General features: G+C 42.9%; 1 protein-coding gene across 1 annotated transcript in view; it reads right to left on the bottom strand.

The window, feature by feature from the left end:
- Nucleotides 1–16699, bottom strand: part of PHF14 (PHD finger protein 14) — a 677625-nt gene that overhangs the window by 463136 nt on the left and 197790 nt on the right. The window contains 1 exon segment of the mRNA XM_033931008.1: nt 10941–11047. Coding sequence (XP_033786899.1) covers nt 10941–11047 — 107 coding nt within the window.

Below are 16699 nucleotides of genomic sequence, written 5' to 3' on the forward strand. Positions count from 1 at the left end.
CGGGGACAGGGACTCAGCTCACAGGCATGGAACAGAGACAGGGACAAATTTTTCCCCCATGTCATTCTCTGTACCCTTTTTGTGCCTCTCGCTCTCCCTTCCTCCAACCCTCCTCTCCCACGGGTGATTCTCTCTTTCTCCTTCTAACTTCCCTCTCCTGTGGATGCTTCTTTCTTTCTTTCTCTCTCTCCTTCCAACCCCCATTTGTAGATGCTCCCTCTTCTCCCAACCTCCTCTCCTGCTGTTTGTCTCTCCCCTCCCATCCAGAACTACCCTACTCTATGCTCTTTTCTCCAGCACACTTTTCTTTCCTTAATGCTTCTCTATCCCTCCCTACCTTCATGCTGTTTTACCCATCCCCTCCCTCCCTTCATGCTGTTTCTCCCTCCACCCCCCCTCCCATCATGCTGCTTATCTTCATGACTCCCCCACCTACCTCCTCCCCGGGCCCAGATACTGTAATTGGATTTATGGGCAACTGGCAGCAGCAATGAGGTAAGCCTGCTGCTGCCAGACTGTCCTGGAAGCTGCTTCTCTGCAAATTCTGCCTACATGGGAACAGGAAGTAGCTGCAGACAGGTGATTGCTGCTGACGGCTGCCCGAAGATTCAATTATAGCGGCTGGGCTTGGGGAGGAGGTAGGTGGTGAAGTTGGGAGAGACAGACACTCTCATTTCTAAAAAACTGTCTGGGCACCCACACAGTCCTTAAAAAATAGGACATGTCCGGGTTTTCCTGTACGTCTGGTAACCCTCCAAACAAACAAAACTGTGGAAACACAATGTTCTCGGATCTTTGGATATAATTTATTCAAAAATTTCCTTGTTAAAAGCAGTAATGATTTTTTTTTTTAAAAATCTTCATTAAGTTTTCAAAGCTAACAAAAAGTGCAAAACAATATACATACATATATTAATAATCATAATAAGCACAAAAAATACACACTCATGAAACTGATATTAAAAAAAATCTCAAAACTGAATTACAAGACCTTAAAAACTCAAATGTTGCCTCTAAACAGATCACAGAAACATTAGTGAGAGATAACATACATCTGAGAAGGAAATTGGAATCTTTAGACAATTTCTCTCGTAATAACCTCAGATTAATTAATTTTCCTAGAGCAGCAACAATATCTCCTATAGAAATATGTTAAAATGGTATATGATGGAAGTATTAGAAATTTCAGAAGAATTGTTGCCACCATTTACCCACGTTTACTATTTGCCTATACGAAAAGAAGAACAACATCATCAAAAATTACAAAAATCACAAGATGATCAGCAGCCACTAAATATTTCAATGATATTGGAATGTTCGGACAGAGAAATGGCTACACCGGCAACATTACTCCTTACAGTAGCCTTAGCACCAGATAAAAACTGGTTGCTTAGACTTTTCTTCAAAAATAAGCTAAAAGAATTTCTTGGATATAAAATACAAATGTTTCCAGACCTGGCACAAGAAACAAAATCGTCGTCGTGAATTTTTGATCTTAAAACCAGGAGTTACTGCTCTTGGAGCAACTTTTTTTCTCTGTCACCCATGCAAATGTGTGATACAGTAACAAACGCAAAAATATGTTTTCTTTGATCCTACCCAACTGACAATCTTTTTGTCGGCTGCTCGCCTGAAAGCAGGGACAGCATGAGTGTTTATTGTTCAATTTGGACATTTCCTTCAGCTGATTTAATTTCCTGTTTTCTTCTTTTTCCTTGATTTGTTTTTAGTAATTGCTCGCTGAATATACTTCCTGGATCCTGGTATTAAGAAGATAAGCAATGCCTCCACTGGGTCAGACCCGAGGTCCATCGCGCCCAGCAGTCCGCTCACGCGGCGGCCCAACAGATCCAGGACCTGTGCAGTAGCCCTCTATCTATACCCCTCTATCCCTTTTTCCAGCAGGAAATTGTCCAATCCTTTCTTGAACTCCAGTACCATACTCTGTCCTATTACGTCCTCTGGAAGCGCATTCCAGGTGTCCACCACACGTTGGGTAAAGAAAAACTTCCTAGCATTCGTTTTGAATCTGTCTCCTTCCAACTTTTCCGAATGCCCTCTTGTTCTTTTATGTTTTGAAAGTTTGAAAAATCTGTCCCTCTCTACTCTCTCTATGCCCTTCATGATCTTGTAGGTCTCTATCATGTCTCCTCTGAGTCTCCGCTTTTCCAGGGAGAAGAGCCCCAATCTCTCCAATCTTTCAGTGTATGAAAGGTTTTCCATGCCCTTAATCATTCTAATCTAATCTAATCTAAACCTTAAGTTTATATACCGCATCATCTCGTGTTGCTCTCCTCTGGACCCTCTCAAATATTGCCATATCCTTCTTAAGGTACGGTGACCAATACTGAACACAGTACTCCAGGTGCGGGCACACCATTGCCCGATACAACGGCAGAATGACTTCTCTCGTTCTGGTCGTAATACCTTTCTTAATAATATCCAACATTCTTTTTGCCTTCTTCGCGGCTGCTGCACATTGTGCTGTTGACTTCATTGTTGTGTCCACCAGTACACCCAAATCTCTTTCAAGGTTACTTCCCTCTAATACTAATCCCCCGATTTGGTAGCTGAACATCGGGTTCTTTCTCCCTATATGCATGACCTTGCATTTCCCTACATTGAAGTCCATCTGCCATTTATTCGCCCACTCCTCCAGTTTGTTTAGGTCCCTTTGTAGGTCCTCACACTCTTCCGCATTTCTAACCCTTCTACAGAGTTTAGTGTCATCCGCAAATTTGATAACTTCACACTTCGTCCCCGTTTCCAGGTCATTTATAAATACATTGAACAGCAGCGGTCCGAGTACAGACCCCTGCGGAACTCCGCTCGTGACTTTCCTCCAGCCTGAGTAGTGACCCTTCACTCCAACCCTCTGTCTTCTGCCTGCCAACCAGTGTTTGACCCATCTGTGCACGTCCCCTTCCACCCCGTGGTTCCACAGCTTCCTAAGTAGCCGCTCATGGGGTACCTTGTCAAAGGCCTTTTTGAAGTCGAGGTAAATGATGTCTACGGGTTCCCCTTTGTCCAACTAACCCCCTCAAAGAAGTGCAGTAAGTTTGTTTGGCACGATCTTCCCTTGCAGAAGCCATGTTGGCTCGCTTTCATCAGCCCATTTTTTTTGATGTGCTCACAGATGCTGTCCTTTATCAGTGCTTCTACCATCTTGCCCGGAATCGATGTCAAACTTACCGGCCTATATTTCCCGGGTCTCCTCTTGACCCCTTTTTAAAGATAGGTGTGGGGGGGCGCTAGAGAGCCCGATCAAGATGGAGGCTTGGGTCACGAGCTCCCGCTGCTAACCCCGATATTTTGAGCATATCTCTATATATACCAGTGCAAACTACGGACTTTTTGCATGTCTGCGATGCCTCTCCCCAAGCAGGGTAAGATTGAGGCTGCCTTTGCCGGCACGTCGGGAGCCAAGCGGCAAAAACAGGATCCCCCGACGCCTACGAAAAACGAGTCGGGCAGGCCACGTGGGGAACCAGAACAAACTGTTTCTGAGCAATTACAACTGATCTCCGATATGATGTCAGAAAGCAAAGATGATATTAAAGACATTAAATATGAAATAATGAACCTCACTGAAAAGATTTCGGCGATGGATGTAAAAATGATTGCGCTGGAACGAAAAGCACAATTAATTGATGACGTCGCCAAAAATCAAAAATCGGATCGAAAAGCCATACAAGCTCTGGAGAATCAACTAGAAGATCTAGGAAATCGAGGACGCCGTCAGAATTTACGTATAAACGGCCTGAATAAGGGCGCAGAGGGAACAGATACCTGTAAGTTTTTGGAAGGATGGCTCCCTAAAGTTCTTTCCCTCACATTCACCAGGCCCTTCGAGGTTGAACGGGCCCATCGGGTGCCGACGAAGTCACCAGCCGGCTCACAGAAAGCGAGACCGATAGTGTTGAAGCTGCTCCGCTTCCCCCACGTGGCGATGATACTGGAAAAAATGCGCTCCCTCCATAAGATCGAATGGCAGGGCCAGACCATTTACATTTCAGCGGATTTTACAAAGCAAACAGCCGACAAGCGGCGAAGATTCCTTGCTCTACGCCCTCGTCTTAGAGCTTTAGAAGCCAGATTTGGTCTCCTATCACCGGCTCGTTTCAAAATAACTTATCAAAATAAGACTAAAACCTACACCGAGCCGGACGAGGTGGAGAAATTCATCAAGGAGCAAGAAGAGCTTATTACAATGGAAACGTGATTGAATTTCTCTGCATGTACCCTTAGAGTGGTAAATGAATATACAGCTATGTTTTGTTATTGCATTTTAGAGATATGCTCTCTATGCCATAAGTTATGTGTTTCCAAAATGTTATTTCAACGGGGTTGGGGGGGGGAGGGAGGTGACTCTGAGCCTCCATGTTGTGATTCCTCTCCCCCTCCATAGGCCCTAGGGGCGCCGGTTGGGCGGGATGATTGTGAGGCTAATGTCTTGCGGGCGGGGGGGTGTTAGGCTGTTTGTGGGGAGGGTGGGGGGGGTGTATGTTTGAGTGTATGTGTGGGGTTTGTTTCTTTTTATTGCAGAGCAAAGTAATTTTGATTTGGCTATATGTTTCCATTAATGAATGTACTGTATATTGGCTAACAATCCATGATGGCTAAGTGTACTGTGTTAACTCTGAATATCAGAGGTCTGAATCACCCAATCAAGAGGAAAAAGACACTGCTATACTGTAAACATCATTCAGCTCAGATAGTCTTTTTGCAAGAAACTAAATTGAATTCCATTGAATCAGCTAAATTAAAGCGTGATTGGGTTTCTCAATGCTTTTTCTCTCCTGCAGTGCAAACCAAAGGAGGGGTGGCTATATTATTATCCAAACATCTTAAATACACTATTGTGCATTCGTCCCATGATTCACAAGGACGATGGGTCACAGTAACAATAGAAATCAATAATGTCCGTTACACTTTAATTGCAGTATATGGTCCTAATGTCCCCAATATTGCATTTTTTCATACATTAAGTAAAGAGCTAGCAAATATAACCACTGACTTTTATATAATGGGAGGGGATTGGAATATAGTGCTTGATATGCATCTGGACCGTAGGTCTCAATCTCCTTATCGTCCTCCTTCTACTTTGCCATCATTGACACACTTAATACACTCATTTGGATTGGTTGATGTATGGCGTTTGTACCACCCAAATGATCTCGAATACACATTTTGGTCTGCGCCTCATGCTTCTGCTATGCGACTGGATTATATTCTTATGTCACAATCTCTCCTGACGTCTGCACACTCCTCTTCGATCATATCTTGTCCTATTTCTGACCATTCAGCAGTCTTGCTCTCCTTAACACTGTCTGCTCCTTCATCACCTACACCTACCTGGCGTCTAAATGCTGCTCTACTTGCGGATAATACATTTGTACATCATGTTGAAGAATGGACGGAAGAATACTTTTCACAAAATGATACTCAAGAGCTGGCTTTTCAAATTATTTGGGACGCTTATAAAGCCTATTTGAGAGGTAGAATTATAGCGTACTCGGCGCATCTCAATAAAAAAAGGAAAACTGTGCTGCATGACTTAGAACTTCAAATAAAAAAGCTAGAGACAGAGTACCATCTGTCCCCGTCCATTCCAGCATTAACTCTGATACGAAAGATTAAGTTTAAATATAATTCTATACTATCTGAACGTGCCGGGGTTTTATTGGTGCAAGAAGGAGCACTATATTTTGAGCACCGCAATAGGGCGGGAACAATGCTGGCCAACTATCTTAAACAAAAAAAGAGAGCTGGACATATAAAAGCCCTTAAACCGGCTGGTTCTCTTATCACTGATCCAACTGCAATTACGGATCATTTTAAAACTTTCTACGAACAACTTTACACTTCGGGAGTAAATCCGACCGAGGCCAATTTCGATGACTTTTTTAAAGGTATGTCCCCTCCTATACTGCCATCTAAATTACTGGACAACCTTAACAAACCCATTTCAGAGGCTGAGATAGGTGAGGCCATAGATGGTTTAAAATCTGGAAAGGCACCAGGAGGCGATGGTCTTACCCTATGCTACTACAAGATCTTTCGTAAAATTATTATCCCTAAATTGTTTACATTATACTCAGCTTTTTTGGATAAAGCAACTAGTGGAGGCACTTTTGCTGAAGCAGATATAGTAGTATTTCCTAAGCCGGGTCGGGATCCTTTACTTCCAAAAAATTATCGACCCATATCACTACTCAATTATGATTGTAAAATTTATGCGAAACTTCTTGCAGATAGACTAGCCACAGCCCTCCCTCTACTTATACATCCTACTCAATGTGGTTTTGTAAAGGGCCGACTGACGGCAGATAACTCTAGAGTTTTCTGTCATGTGCTTCAGGCATCTCATAGTGTCTCCACTCCGACATGTGTGATGTCATTGGACGCAGAAAAAGCATTTGACTATGTGGAGTGGAAATACTTGTTTCATGCATTACAGTGGTTCCGATTGGGTAGAGCGTTCATAGATATGGTACACATACTTTATGCTAATCCCAGGGCCAGATTGAATGTAGGGGGACACCTATCTCCATATTTCTCCCTCTTTCGGGGAACAAGACAAGGATGTCCATTGTCCCCTCTTCTATTCAATCTGGCCCTGGAACCTTTACTGAGGAAACTTGATTCAGAATCCATTTTTACAGGTATACGGGTGGGCCCAACGGAGGTACGTTTATCAGCCTTTGCTGATGACGTACTGTTATATGTATCCAACCCGGCTGACTCACTGCCGGCCATTCTTGATCTTCTCTCCAAGTTTGGGCGACTATCTGGCTATACTATAAATTGGGATAAGACTGAAGTACTGCCGTTGAATATTTACTGTACCCAAGATATGATTGAACCTTATGGTCTTACTTGGTGCTCTAAAACCATTAAGTATCTAGGAATTCATTTTTGCAACACGTGGCAAGCCACGGTGACCCATAATGTACAACTTTTATTGTCCAAACTTAAAACGTTATGCCAACAATGGTCTCCATTACATTTAACCTGGTGGGGCAGGTTAGAGACCATTCGAATGATGCTGACCCCTCAAGTACTGTATGTGCTTCAAATGCTACCTTTACCCTTACCACCCACGTTGTTTAAACAAATCGACCAGATTTTAATTTCATTTCTGTGGTCTGGAAAACCATCTCGTATCGCGCTGTCTACGCTCAAGAGGCCGTGGTCCCAGGGCGGGGTTAACTTTCCTCACTATAAACGTTATGCCTTGGCTGTCATGCTAAAAGGTGCTAGTATATGGTTTTTGCATCCTATTGCTTCTACATTACCTTACTGGGGAATGTTGGAAAATGCACTAGTGAGCCCTGATACACTACGAGATATATGCTATTCCAAATCAGTCTCTTGTATTAATTATTGGAAAGTATTACATACCACCCAATTGGGGATACTGGAATTGGGGCGTATTCTAAAATATCCGATACATTCCGATATACAATCCCCAATTTGGGGTAATCCTAATATCATTATTGGCTCCCAGATGATACACTGGCCCTTATGGATTAATCATGGTATATGGTACATTCGAGATATACTGGATAAGGATAAGTTATTGACATTTGCTCATATACAGGTCAAATATAAGATACCCTCCCATCAGGCCTATAAATATCTCCAATTATGTCATAGTTTGCATGCAGCTTTTGGCCCAGCTTTAGAACGCTTATTGAGGGGCGTCTCTGCTATGTCCACATTGTTGTCTTCGTGGAGTACCAAACCTCATTTGATATCTAGAATCTATAATGTTTTGCAAGGTACTGACCCAGACGATTTACTTCTGGTTCAGAGGCAATGGATCCAAGATCTTCAATATCCGATATCTGAGCAACAATGGTCCTTGATATGGGAACGATGTAACAGACCCTTGCACTCAGCGTCTCTAAGACAATCATTGTTCTTCGTGCTTCATAAATCATTGTGGACCCCCATCAAACAACAGAGAGCCTCCGCAACGTCTTCCAACAGTTGCTGGAGATGTGACACACATCTGGGGACTTTCCAACATATGCTCTTTGATTGTCCTCTTGTGTCTGCATTTTGGACTGAGGTGGGAGACATATTGGGTCAGATTTTCTCTACTTCAAGGCCAATATCTTACCTTCAGGTGATACTTCGATCCGCTGCATTGGATCCCCCTTTGTCTCGACCTCACAATATTCTCTATGACATTCTCCTGGGTCTAGCGATAAAGACTGTACTACTTCATTGGAAAAACAAATCTCCAGTATTGACAACCCATTGGTGGAACATGGTACTCTTATGCTATAAATACGAGCTCCGTCTGGCAGAATGCAGAGGATCCCAGAGATCTTTCCATGGTACCTGGTCTCCTATGAAGCATTACTGTGCTGGGGATGTTTGATTTGATCTGTATATTTACCTATGTATAGTACTTATCTGTATTGCTTTGATGTATAATCTTATTTGGAAGCTTTGCTCTGCTGTTACTTTTGTTTTTTTTTTGTTGTTTTTCTTTTCTTTTATTCGTTCTCAATAAAAAGATTTGACTTTAAAAAAGATAGGTGTAACATTTGCTATCTTCCAGTCCTCCGGGATCTCTCCAGTATTGAGGACTTGAGCTGGAGTTAAGAATTAATTCTTTATTATGGTTGTTTATATTATTACAATTTGTAATGTTTGTTTGTTTCTTCACTTAACCTCATCTTTCTGTACAAGTGGATACTTGATATTTTTGGAAAATATGATAAATAATTTATTATTATTATTTTTTTTTTTAATCAATCAGTAAGTGACGTCGGAAGGGGTGGACCGGCAGCTGCAGTCATTGCGGAACCTTGTCGCAACTCCCTGCATCTGCCGGCCCACCCCCTCCAATGTCACATCTTCCAGAGGCAAAGGCAACAGAAGCAGTCATCATGGGACCTTGCTGGTTTGGAGGGAGAGAGGAGCATAGAAGGGTGGTGGAGGGAGAAAAAGGCGGTCAGGGTGGTATGGAGGGGTGGTGGAGGGAGAGAAAGGGGGCAGATGCTGATGGAATTGGTGTGCAGGGAAAGGAGAGAGAGCCATAAGGGGGAAGGATACTAAATGGAATTGGGTTGGAGGGAAAAAAAAGGGGGCAGATGGAAGTGGGGGGGAAGTGAGAGGAGAGAGTGAAATGCCAAACCATGGGGGTGTGGGAGAGGTAAGGGAAGAAGAGGAGAGAGATGCCAGACCATTGGAGGAGGGAAGGGAAGAAGATGGATGCCAGAATAATAGGGGTGAAGGGAAAGATGGAAGTGGAATACAAGGAGAGAAGATGCCATATAGAAGGGGCAGAGAGAGGGTAGACAGTGGATGAAAGGAAGAGAGTGACAAGACTATGAGGAAAGCAGAAACCAGAGAAGACAATGTAGAAAAAAATTATATTTATTTATTTATTTGCTTTAGGGGAGATGCATCGCTGTTTCTGTGGTGTTGCATTGTATGCAGAGTCCAGCTTCTTGGTGGTTCAATTTAACCTTTGTCTACGTTTTTCTATTTTATCCCCACTTTTACAAAACTGTAGAGCGTTTTTTTAGCACCAGCCATGGTGGTAATTGCTCAGAATTCTATGAGAGTCTGAGCTGTTACCACCATGGCTAAAAACCACATTACAGTTTTGTAAAAGGGGTTAGCTTATGATTACATATTCCATACTAGGCGAAGGTGGTTTCTGTGTTCTGTGTGTTCGAAAGACATGGTTTTCAGTTAGGATTGACTGTGTAGGATTGATCTGTACTAGTCTGGCTTGTTTAGTTTTACAATGGGTGCATTGATGTACTGCTCATTGCAATATGTAAGATGCTGCCTTTTCCTAGATACACTCTTGTGTGATGTGTGGATTATTACTAAAAATCATGTTTTTCATACAGATGGGGGGGGTGTCAAAAAAAGATGGGCCTCGGGTGTCACATATGCTAGGTACACCACTGCCTTCATAGTTTATATCTAATCCACAAGCCTGCTTTTAAGACCTACAGGGTATGTATCCCTCTGATTCATGACAATTTCACTTCTCACGTTATCTTATCCATTCTTTTTATTATACAACTGCCCAGATAAGCATCATTTTTTGACGTGATTGGACCTTGAAAACTAATGGCAACAGTGTTCTCCCCAGAAATTTTTTCCAGCCACGAAAAACATTTTCTGCATTTAGTGTGCCACAAAAAACATTTGCTCCGTTTAGTGTGCGAGAGTTAAAAAAGTTTGAGACACGCTGCTCTATACCATTTGAAAGAGGTTAAATATCTAATTATTCATTTCTAGAATTGGATACTTCTTAAATTTAATAAAAAATTATGGAACAAGTGTCAAACCTTAAGAAAGGCAGTCATATTGAGCATTGGAAAATAACTAATAATAATTAACTAATACAAATAGTACACATTTAGGGCTTCTTTTACTAAGCTGCGATAGCAGTTTTACCGCGCGCTTAGCTCACGCAGAATTGCCACACGTGCTAGACACTAACGCCAGAACTGAGCTGGCATTAGTTCTAGCCGTGTAGCGCGGCAATTCTGCACACGCTAAAAATGCTAAAAACGCTATTGCAACTTAGTAAAAGGAGCCCTTAATTTTCCCCACCTCCAAATTTCCCCGCCCGGCTACTTTTTCATGCTACCCGACTGGAAAAAATTTCTGGGGAGAACACTGCTTTATATCTACAAATTAAGCCTTGTGAAAAAGGGCCAGTGAATTAAAGTACGTTAACATAGGTGTTTTCATTTCATTACCTCATTAGCACAGTACGTGCATGCAAAGTTTTGCAAGCAAAATTTATACACAATCAATTGCACATTGCAATGCAGTTGTGAAATCACTTGTGCACTGCTCTACACAGATGACACTGTTTTCCAGTGCATTTTCTGACTCAGGAAATTGGAGTATAATTCCCAAGAAAAAATAATTGCATTCACTAAATTGCTCACCTTATTATATTCTATATGCAGCTTTTCCTGTTCATTCTCCAACTTATCCTTAGTATTCTTTTGTTCACTCATATTTTCCTGAATCTGAATCATGCGCATATTTCTCTCTGTTGAAACAATATATAAGGTTGCTATCATTATCAATAATGTTTTAAACTGGCAAGGTAAAACTGCAGAACAATCCCCTCCCCCCCAAATACCCTTTTACTCTCAATTTTAACTGAATGAGCCAATTAGTCTTCTGAATTCAAATCAAATGTACTGTGAACTCTTTATGGGATGAATAATTTTTCAGTTTGGTTTATGGTCTTGATAACCACATTTCAAAAAGAAAACCAATATTTACCAATCATATTCTACAATCATAGTATCTGAAACATCTGTTTTGTTGTTTATACACACTGCTGCCCTTGGATATTTATATCAGGCTGAAATATACTAGTGGATTAGACTCACTAGTAGAGCGTTACAAAGCTTGGTCATCCAAACTGTAGACCGCAGACGTTTTTCTAAATTTTAGCTAACCTTTGCCTTTATCCGTTTTACTCTGTCACCTAACCCTGCTATTTTAGTCTAATTAAATGTAATACATCTGTGTACCAATAGCAATTGTCACAGAGGGTGTGTAATATGTCTTGGGTAGCAATGCAGTTGACTAAGTTCTGTTAGCATGAAAGAGGAAACAATGTTTAAGTGATCTATATTAGTACATGAGGAATCTCTTCATAGCCAACTCAGATCGCAAGCTCTCAGAGAATGGAGAAAATCCTATTGCACCTGAATCTAGCCTTCCTTGAGCTACTACTGAAAAAAACATTAGCTAAATTCAAAGATCACACACACACAAGGAACTGGGATCATGCTATTCTAAACCACGTAAATCAGGGGTGTCAAAGTCCCTCCTCGAGGGCCGCAATCCAGTCGGGTTTTCAGGATTTCTCCAATGCATGTAATATATTAGCTTACAATGAAAGCTGTGCATGCAAATAGACCTCATGCATATTCATTGGGGAAATCCTGAAAACCCGGCTGGATTGTGGCCCTCAAAGAGGGACTTTGACACCCCTGACATAGATTCTCAAGTGCCGTAAACTCCAAAACAACACGTTAAGTGTGGATAATCCCTAGCATTTTGTCAAACATGCTATATCTGTACATCAAAGAATATGAGCAGGCAGAGCTTCAAATTTGGCTAAGCACTAAATTACCCAAAAAGGGGATGAAATTACATCAAATTAAAATAATAAAATGAGGAGAGCAGAACAAATACTTCTGCGGGTACGCGTTCAGAAGGAAAGAACTAAAGATGGAGCTAGACAGCCTAGAGAAGTACAACAAAGGCAGGAAAAATCCGGCATGGATTCCTTCTACAGAAGCACGCAACTATAGGGAAATAACCCTTAGTCTAGAATTTCTCATCCATTGCACTGGAAATGATGTTTTCTCATCCTACCCTTTGGTCATGATTACTGACATTGCTAGCTGCAGAGGAGGAAGAGATGGGCCTGAAGGAACATCTCCCTCCTCATTCTTTGCTGGGCTCTTTCGTCTTCTGCCAAACTATGACCATTGGGTAGAGAGGGTAAGTTTTAACAAGGAAACTGGCAGTGGGGGGGGAGTGTTTGGAAAGAGAAAAGAAAATATGCAAAAGGTTGGGGGTTAAAAGAGAGGTAGTGAGCCTGGGCAATATGAGAGAGAAGATATAAAGCTGATGAAGTGGTCTTGCTACAGAAAGCAAACCACACAGGTGGAAGATGACCCCCACCCTTATGTTTCATGGCTGAGATTAGATGGGAAATGGGGGTGGGGGACTTAGGGAATTTGGTGGGAATATACAGACTTTATGACTGAATGGGAATTTGAGATGGTATATGAGATTTAGGGTAAGGTAGACGAGTGGGAACATCTACAAAGGTGTGTTAGATGGGCTGGGTATTTGAAACAAGGCATAGAAAGGTGGATTGAGGTAAAAAGATAGCATGAAACAGTGAAGGATGTGAAGGTGCTAGCAAAGGGGTAAGAGAGAAAAGGGATAGGTCTGTGAAGGGATAATGGAATATGGCAATAGAGGAGCTGAAGAGGAGGTTAAAGTAGGTATAAGAAACTAAGTAGGGAATATACTACTAATATTACTTCTACTACTACTTATCATTTCTATAGCACTACTAGACATATGCAGTGCTGTATATCAAAACACAGAACAGTCCATTCCTGCTCAGAAGAGCTTACAATCTAGTCAAGACAGACTGGACAAGAAGGTGCATTTATACACAGTGCTCAAGTGGGGGAATTATAGAGGGAATGATAAGACAGATATATGAGAATAAGAAAGCTGGAAAGGGAAGGAAAACATTAATTTTGAAAAATAAATTACCCACAACAGTGGTTAGGTATTTTCAGTGATTGGATAAATTTTGGCAATGTGTATTTCTTACAGCTTTGTATTTTACTCTGTAAAAATGAAAAGCATTTTATGTCTCTTGTTTTGTATTGTTCAGAGAATGTGATCTCTTGGAATTAACATTTCTAAATTTTGGTTCTTCATTCTGTTAACTGAGGAGGGTTGGTCTATGTTCTACATATGGTGAGACAGATCTGAATGGGCTGGAGATAGCTTTGACAGAAACTCCAGCAGTGGGACAATGTAGCCACTGGCCTTCTACGGTCTGTGTCCCCTATGTGGCAATGTGGATCAGGATGGGCTGCAGTAGGTTTTGGCATCACCTTGGTAGCTGGAAAGTAGGGCCAGTGCAGGACAGACTTTTTATGGTCTGAGCCCTGAAAATGGCAAGACTGGATTAGAAGCTAGTATGCATATTTTATACCACATTTATATCATCTGAGTACAGAACTTGCATATCTTGAGGGAGAAGGAAAGACATCTGTGGAACTTAGCAAGTAAAATGTAACAACATACTGGATTGTTTGTTGAACATTGCCTTAACAATGAATGTGACTTTTGGACAGACTGGATGGACTTCGCCAGTCTTTATCTGCCATCATTTACTATGTTGGAAGATTAGGTTTATACCTTCGATATACCTTGCTGAGACAACGGTGACGAGAAACACTGTCATGAACGTCAGGTCCAGAAGAAATACATCCTATAGTGGTTCAAAGGGAGCTTCATCAAGGCCCTGTAAAACGAGGTTAAGAGTCCAGAAAGGGAAAGGAAGATGCAAGGGAGGACGTGGACGAAGCATCCCACTCATACACCTGGTCAGATTTGAAAGAACAGTAAGTGAACTAGCTCCGCTACGCGCTCGAAAACACGCAAAGCCTGCAACCTGAACTTTCAGGGAGGCCACTGCCAGACTTCTGACTAAACCCTCCTGAAGGAAAACCAGGACTATCTAACTGGGAGCCTGCTCCACCTAATTCCTAGCACCCCCCTGTGAGAAAAGCCTACCAGGCTTTGACAGAAAAAGCCAAAATAGAGGGTACTTCAAGCGGAATAGTTCAGATAACTACCCCCAAATAACTGCTCTATCATCAAGGCTGAGAGCTCAAGAGCCATGCCGTAAGACCAAAACGCCATGGGTTCTCCAAGGACACCGGTCCATGACTGAGAAGATATGAATGAAAAGGGAACCAGAGCTACTCGTCCCGCTAAAGACATACAAGAACTGCATACCAAGGGCGGTGAGGCCAATCTGGAGCCACTAGAGACACCAGGCTGGAATGCATCGCTGTCCGGTGGATGACCAAATCTATCAGAGGCCACAGGGAGAACAGGGCCAAACCAATGCATTTGACCCTAACTTCCATGCTGTTCGTCAACCAAAAAGGTGCTCAGCCTTCGAGATCTCTGTCAAAGCCAACAAGACCTTCTGAGACAAACCCCGGCTCTTCTAAGAGCAGACGGAGCAGCTCCTGTGAAAGGAACCAGGCCCCTGAGACCTGTAAATGTTGGCTGAGGAAGACTGCAGGAACATTGGTGACACGCTTCTGCCAGTGGAATGCCACCGATCAAGAGAGAGCACTAGAGCTCCCACGCAATACACATATGCTACCTCTGCAACATCAAAGAGACTTGCACTGCTGGCCTTTCTGAAGGGGCTGGTCAAAGCTCCAGATGATAGGTCAACTCATGTTGCGATCCAGGAGTTCACTACCCCTGAATGGAGTGGGCCCCACAAGGAACCAGCAATCCAACCTGCTGGCATCCGTCCTAAGATTTATCCACTTGGAAATCCGAAGAAGCCAGCCCTTGCCAAAAGACATCCCCTGAAGCCACCAGCTGGTTCCATCCAGGGGAGCGGCATTTGAAGGGGGTCAAGAGCGCATGGGTGCTCTGGCCCAGGGGATCACCTCCAAGGAGGCTGCCCAAGACCCCAGAACCTGCAGATAAAACCAGGCCGAGAGAACCAGACAGTCCAAGAGAATCCTGATCTGTTGACGAAGGTTCTGACTTCTTGCCTTGAGAAGAAACACACGACCCTGTCTGGAGATGAAAAGAAGCCCCAGAATCTCCAGGGACCGAGAGGATGCCCAGCTTCTCCTTCTGAACCTGCCTGCCAACACCTGCAGCAGACACACTACTGTCCCCACCGTGCCTTCATACAGCCAACGAGGCGAAGACCGGAGGACCTGCAGTTCCAGGAAGGGAGAACTTGGATCCCTGCTGGCGGAAAGCCGCCTCAACTACAATCACTCTGATGAAAGTGCGGAAGCCATCGTGAGGCCAAGGGGCAGAAATACGAACTGAAAATGCTGTTGCCATAATAAAATATGGAAGAAAACCTCTGAGTTCCATGGACACTAGAAACTCCCCTGGAGACAGAAGCTGGCGCAGTGTACTCTGTTGTCCATTCAGAAAAAGGGAATTTCTATATAAAATTGAGTCTTTTTATATTTCATATGTACTTAGTTATTTTAATGTGTAATTTGTATTTTATGTGATCTGCTGAGAACTTGTGAGAGATTTAACAGAATATCAAATTTTAATAAACATATAAATTGTTTCTATGTTTCTATAAACATACATGGGTGACCAACTGTACAACCAGAATATGTCTACAATTCTCTGAGCCTTTCTGGCACGAGAAAGCATAAGGAATATCAGTCTAAGCCCCAATTTGTAGCTCGGAACAAGAGTCCAGCATCCCAAAGTCTAAGGGGCACTGAAGAATATCACAGACCCTGGACTCTGTTGCCGATGACGTGCCAGAGTCCAGAAGCCAAGCCGGAGGCAGGCAAAGGAGAACTAACAAGTGTCTGACAAAAGTCGAGTTCATTCCTGATAAAACGGAATAAAACAGCCTGCAAGTGAGAAACCCACCCCAGGCAACATTGGTGCTTTCCTCTTTTTTTTTTGTGAGGCGTAGCCACTGCACATGAACCTGAGGACCCCTGGAATTGGAACCGTGGTAACATGGTCATAGCCATGGGAATGACACTAGGAGGAAAAACCTGAGGATCCCTGGCGATACCTGCGGGAGGAATGAAGAGAACTATGATCCCCTCTGACGTCCAAGCGAAACTGGTGCACAGGGAACAACATAGGGCGTTTGCAACCCCTGAGTATAGGCCAGCCAGACCTAAACCAATAAGAATCCAGCCCTTGAAAGACGACCGCTGAAGGTGATCATCGAGGTAGCGTTCTCATTCACAGATAGTCCAAAGAGTTTGGTTCTCAGATTCTGCAACAGCAGGAAATGTACTAAGAACCCAAATGAGATCATAAAGGGTGCCCGACATCATGGCCATTCCAACCAGCACCAGCAGAGGACAGGTATGCACCTCCACAGAGGACGCAT

Source organism: Geotrypetes seraphini, chromosome 2 (assembly GCF_902459505.1).
Source record: "Geotrypetes seraphini chromosome 2, aGeoSer1.1, whole genome shotgun sequence".
Taxonomy (NCBI): Eukaryota; Metazoa; Chordata; class Amphibia; order Gymnophiona; family Dermophiidae; genus Geotrypetes; species Geotrypetes seraphini.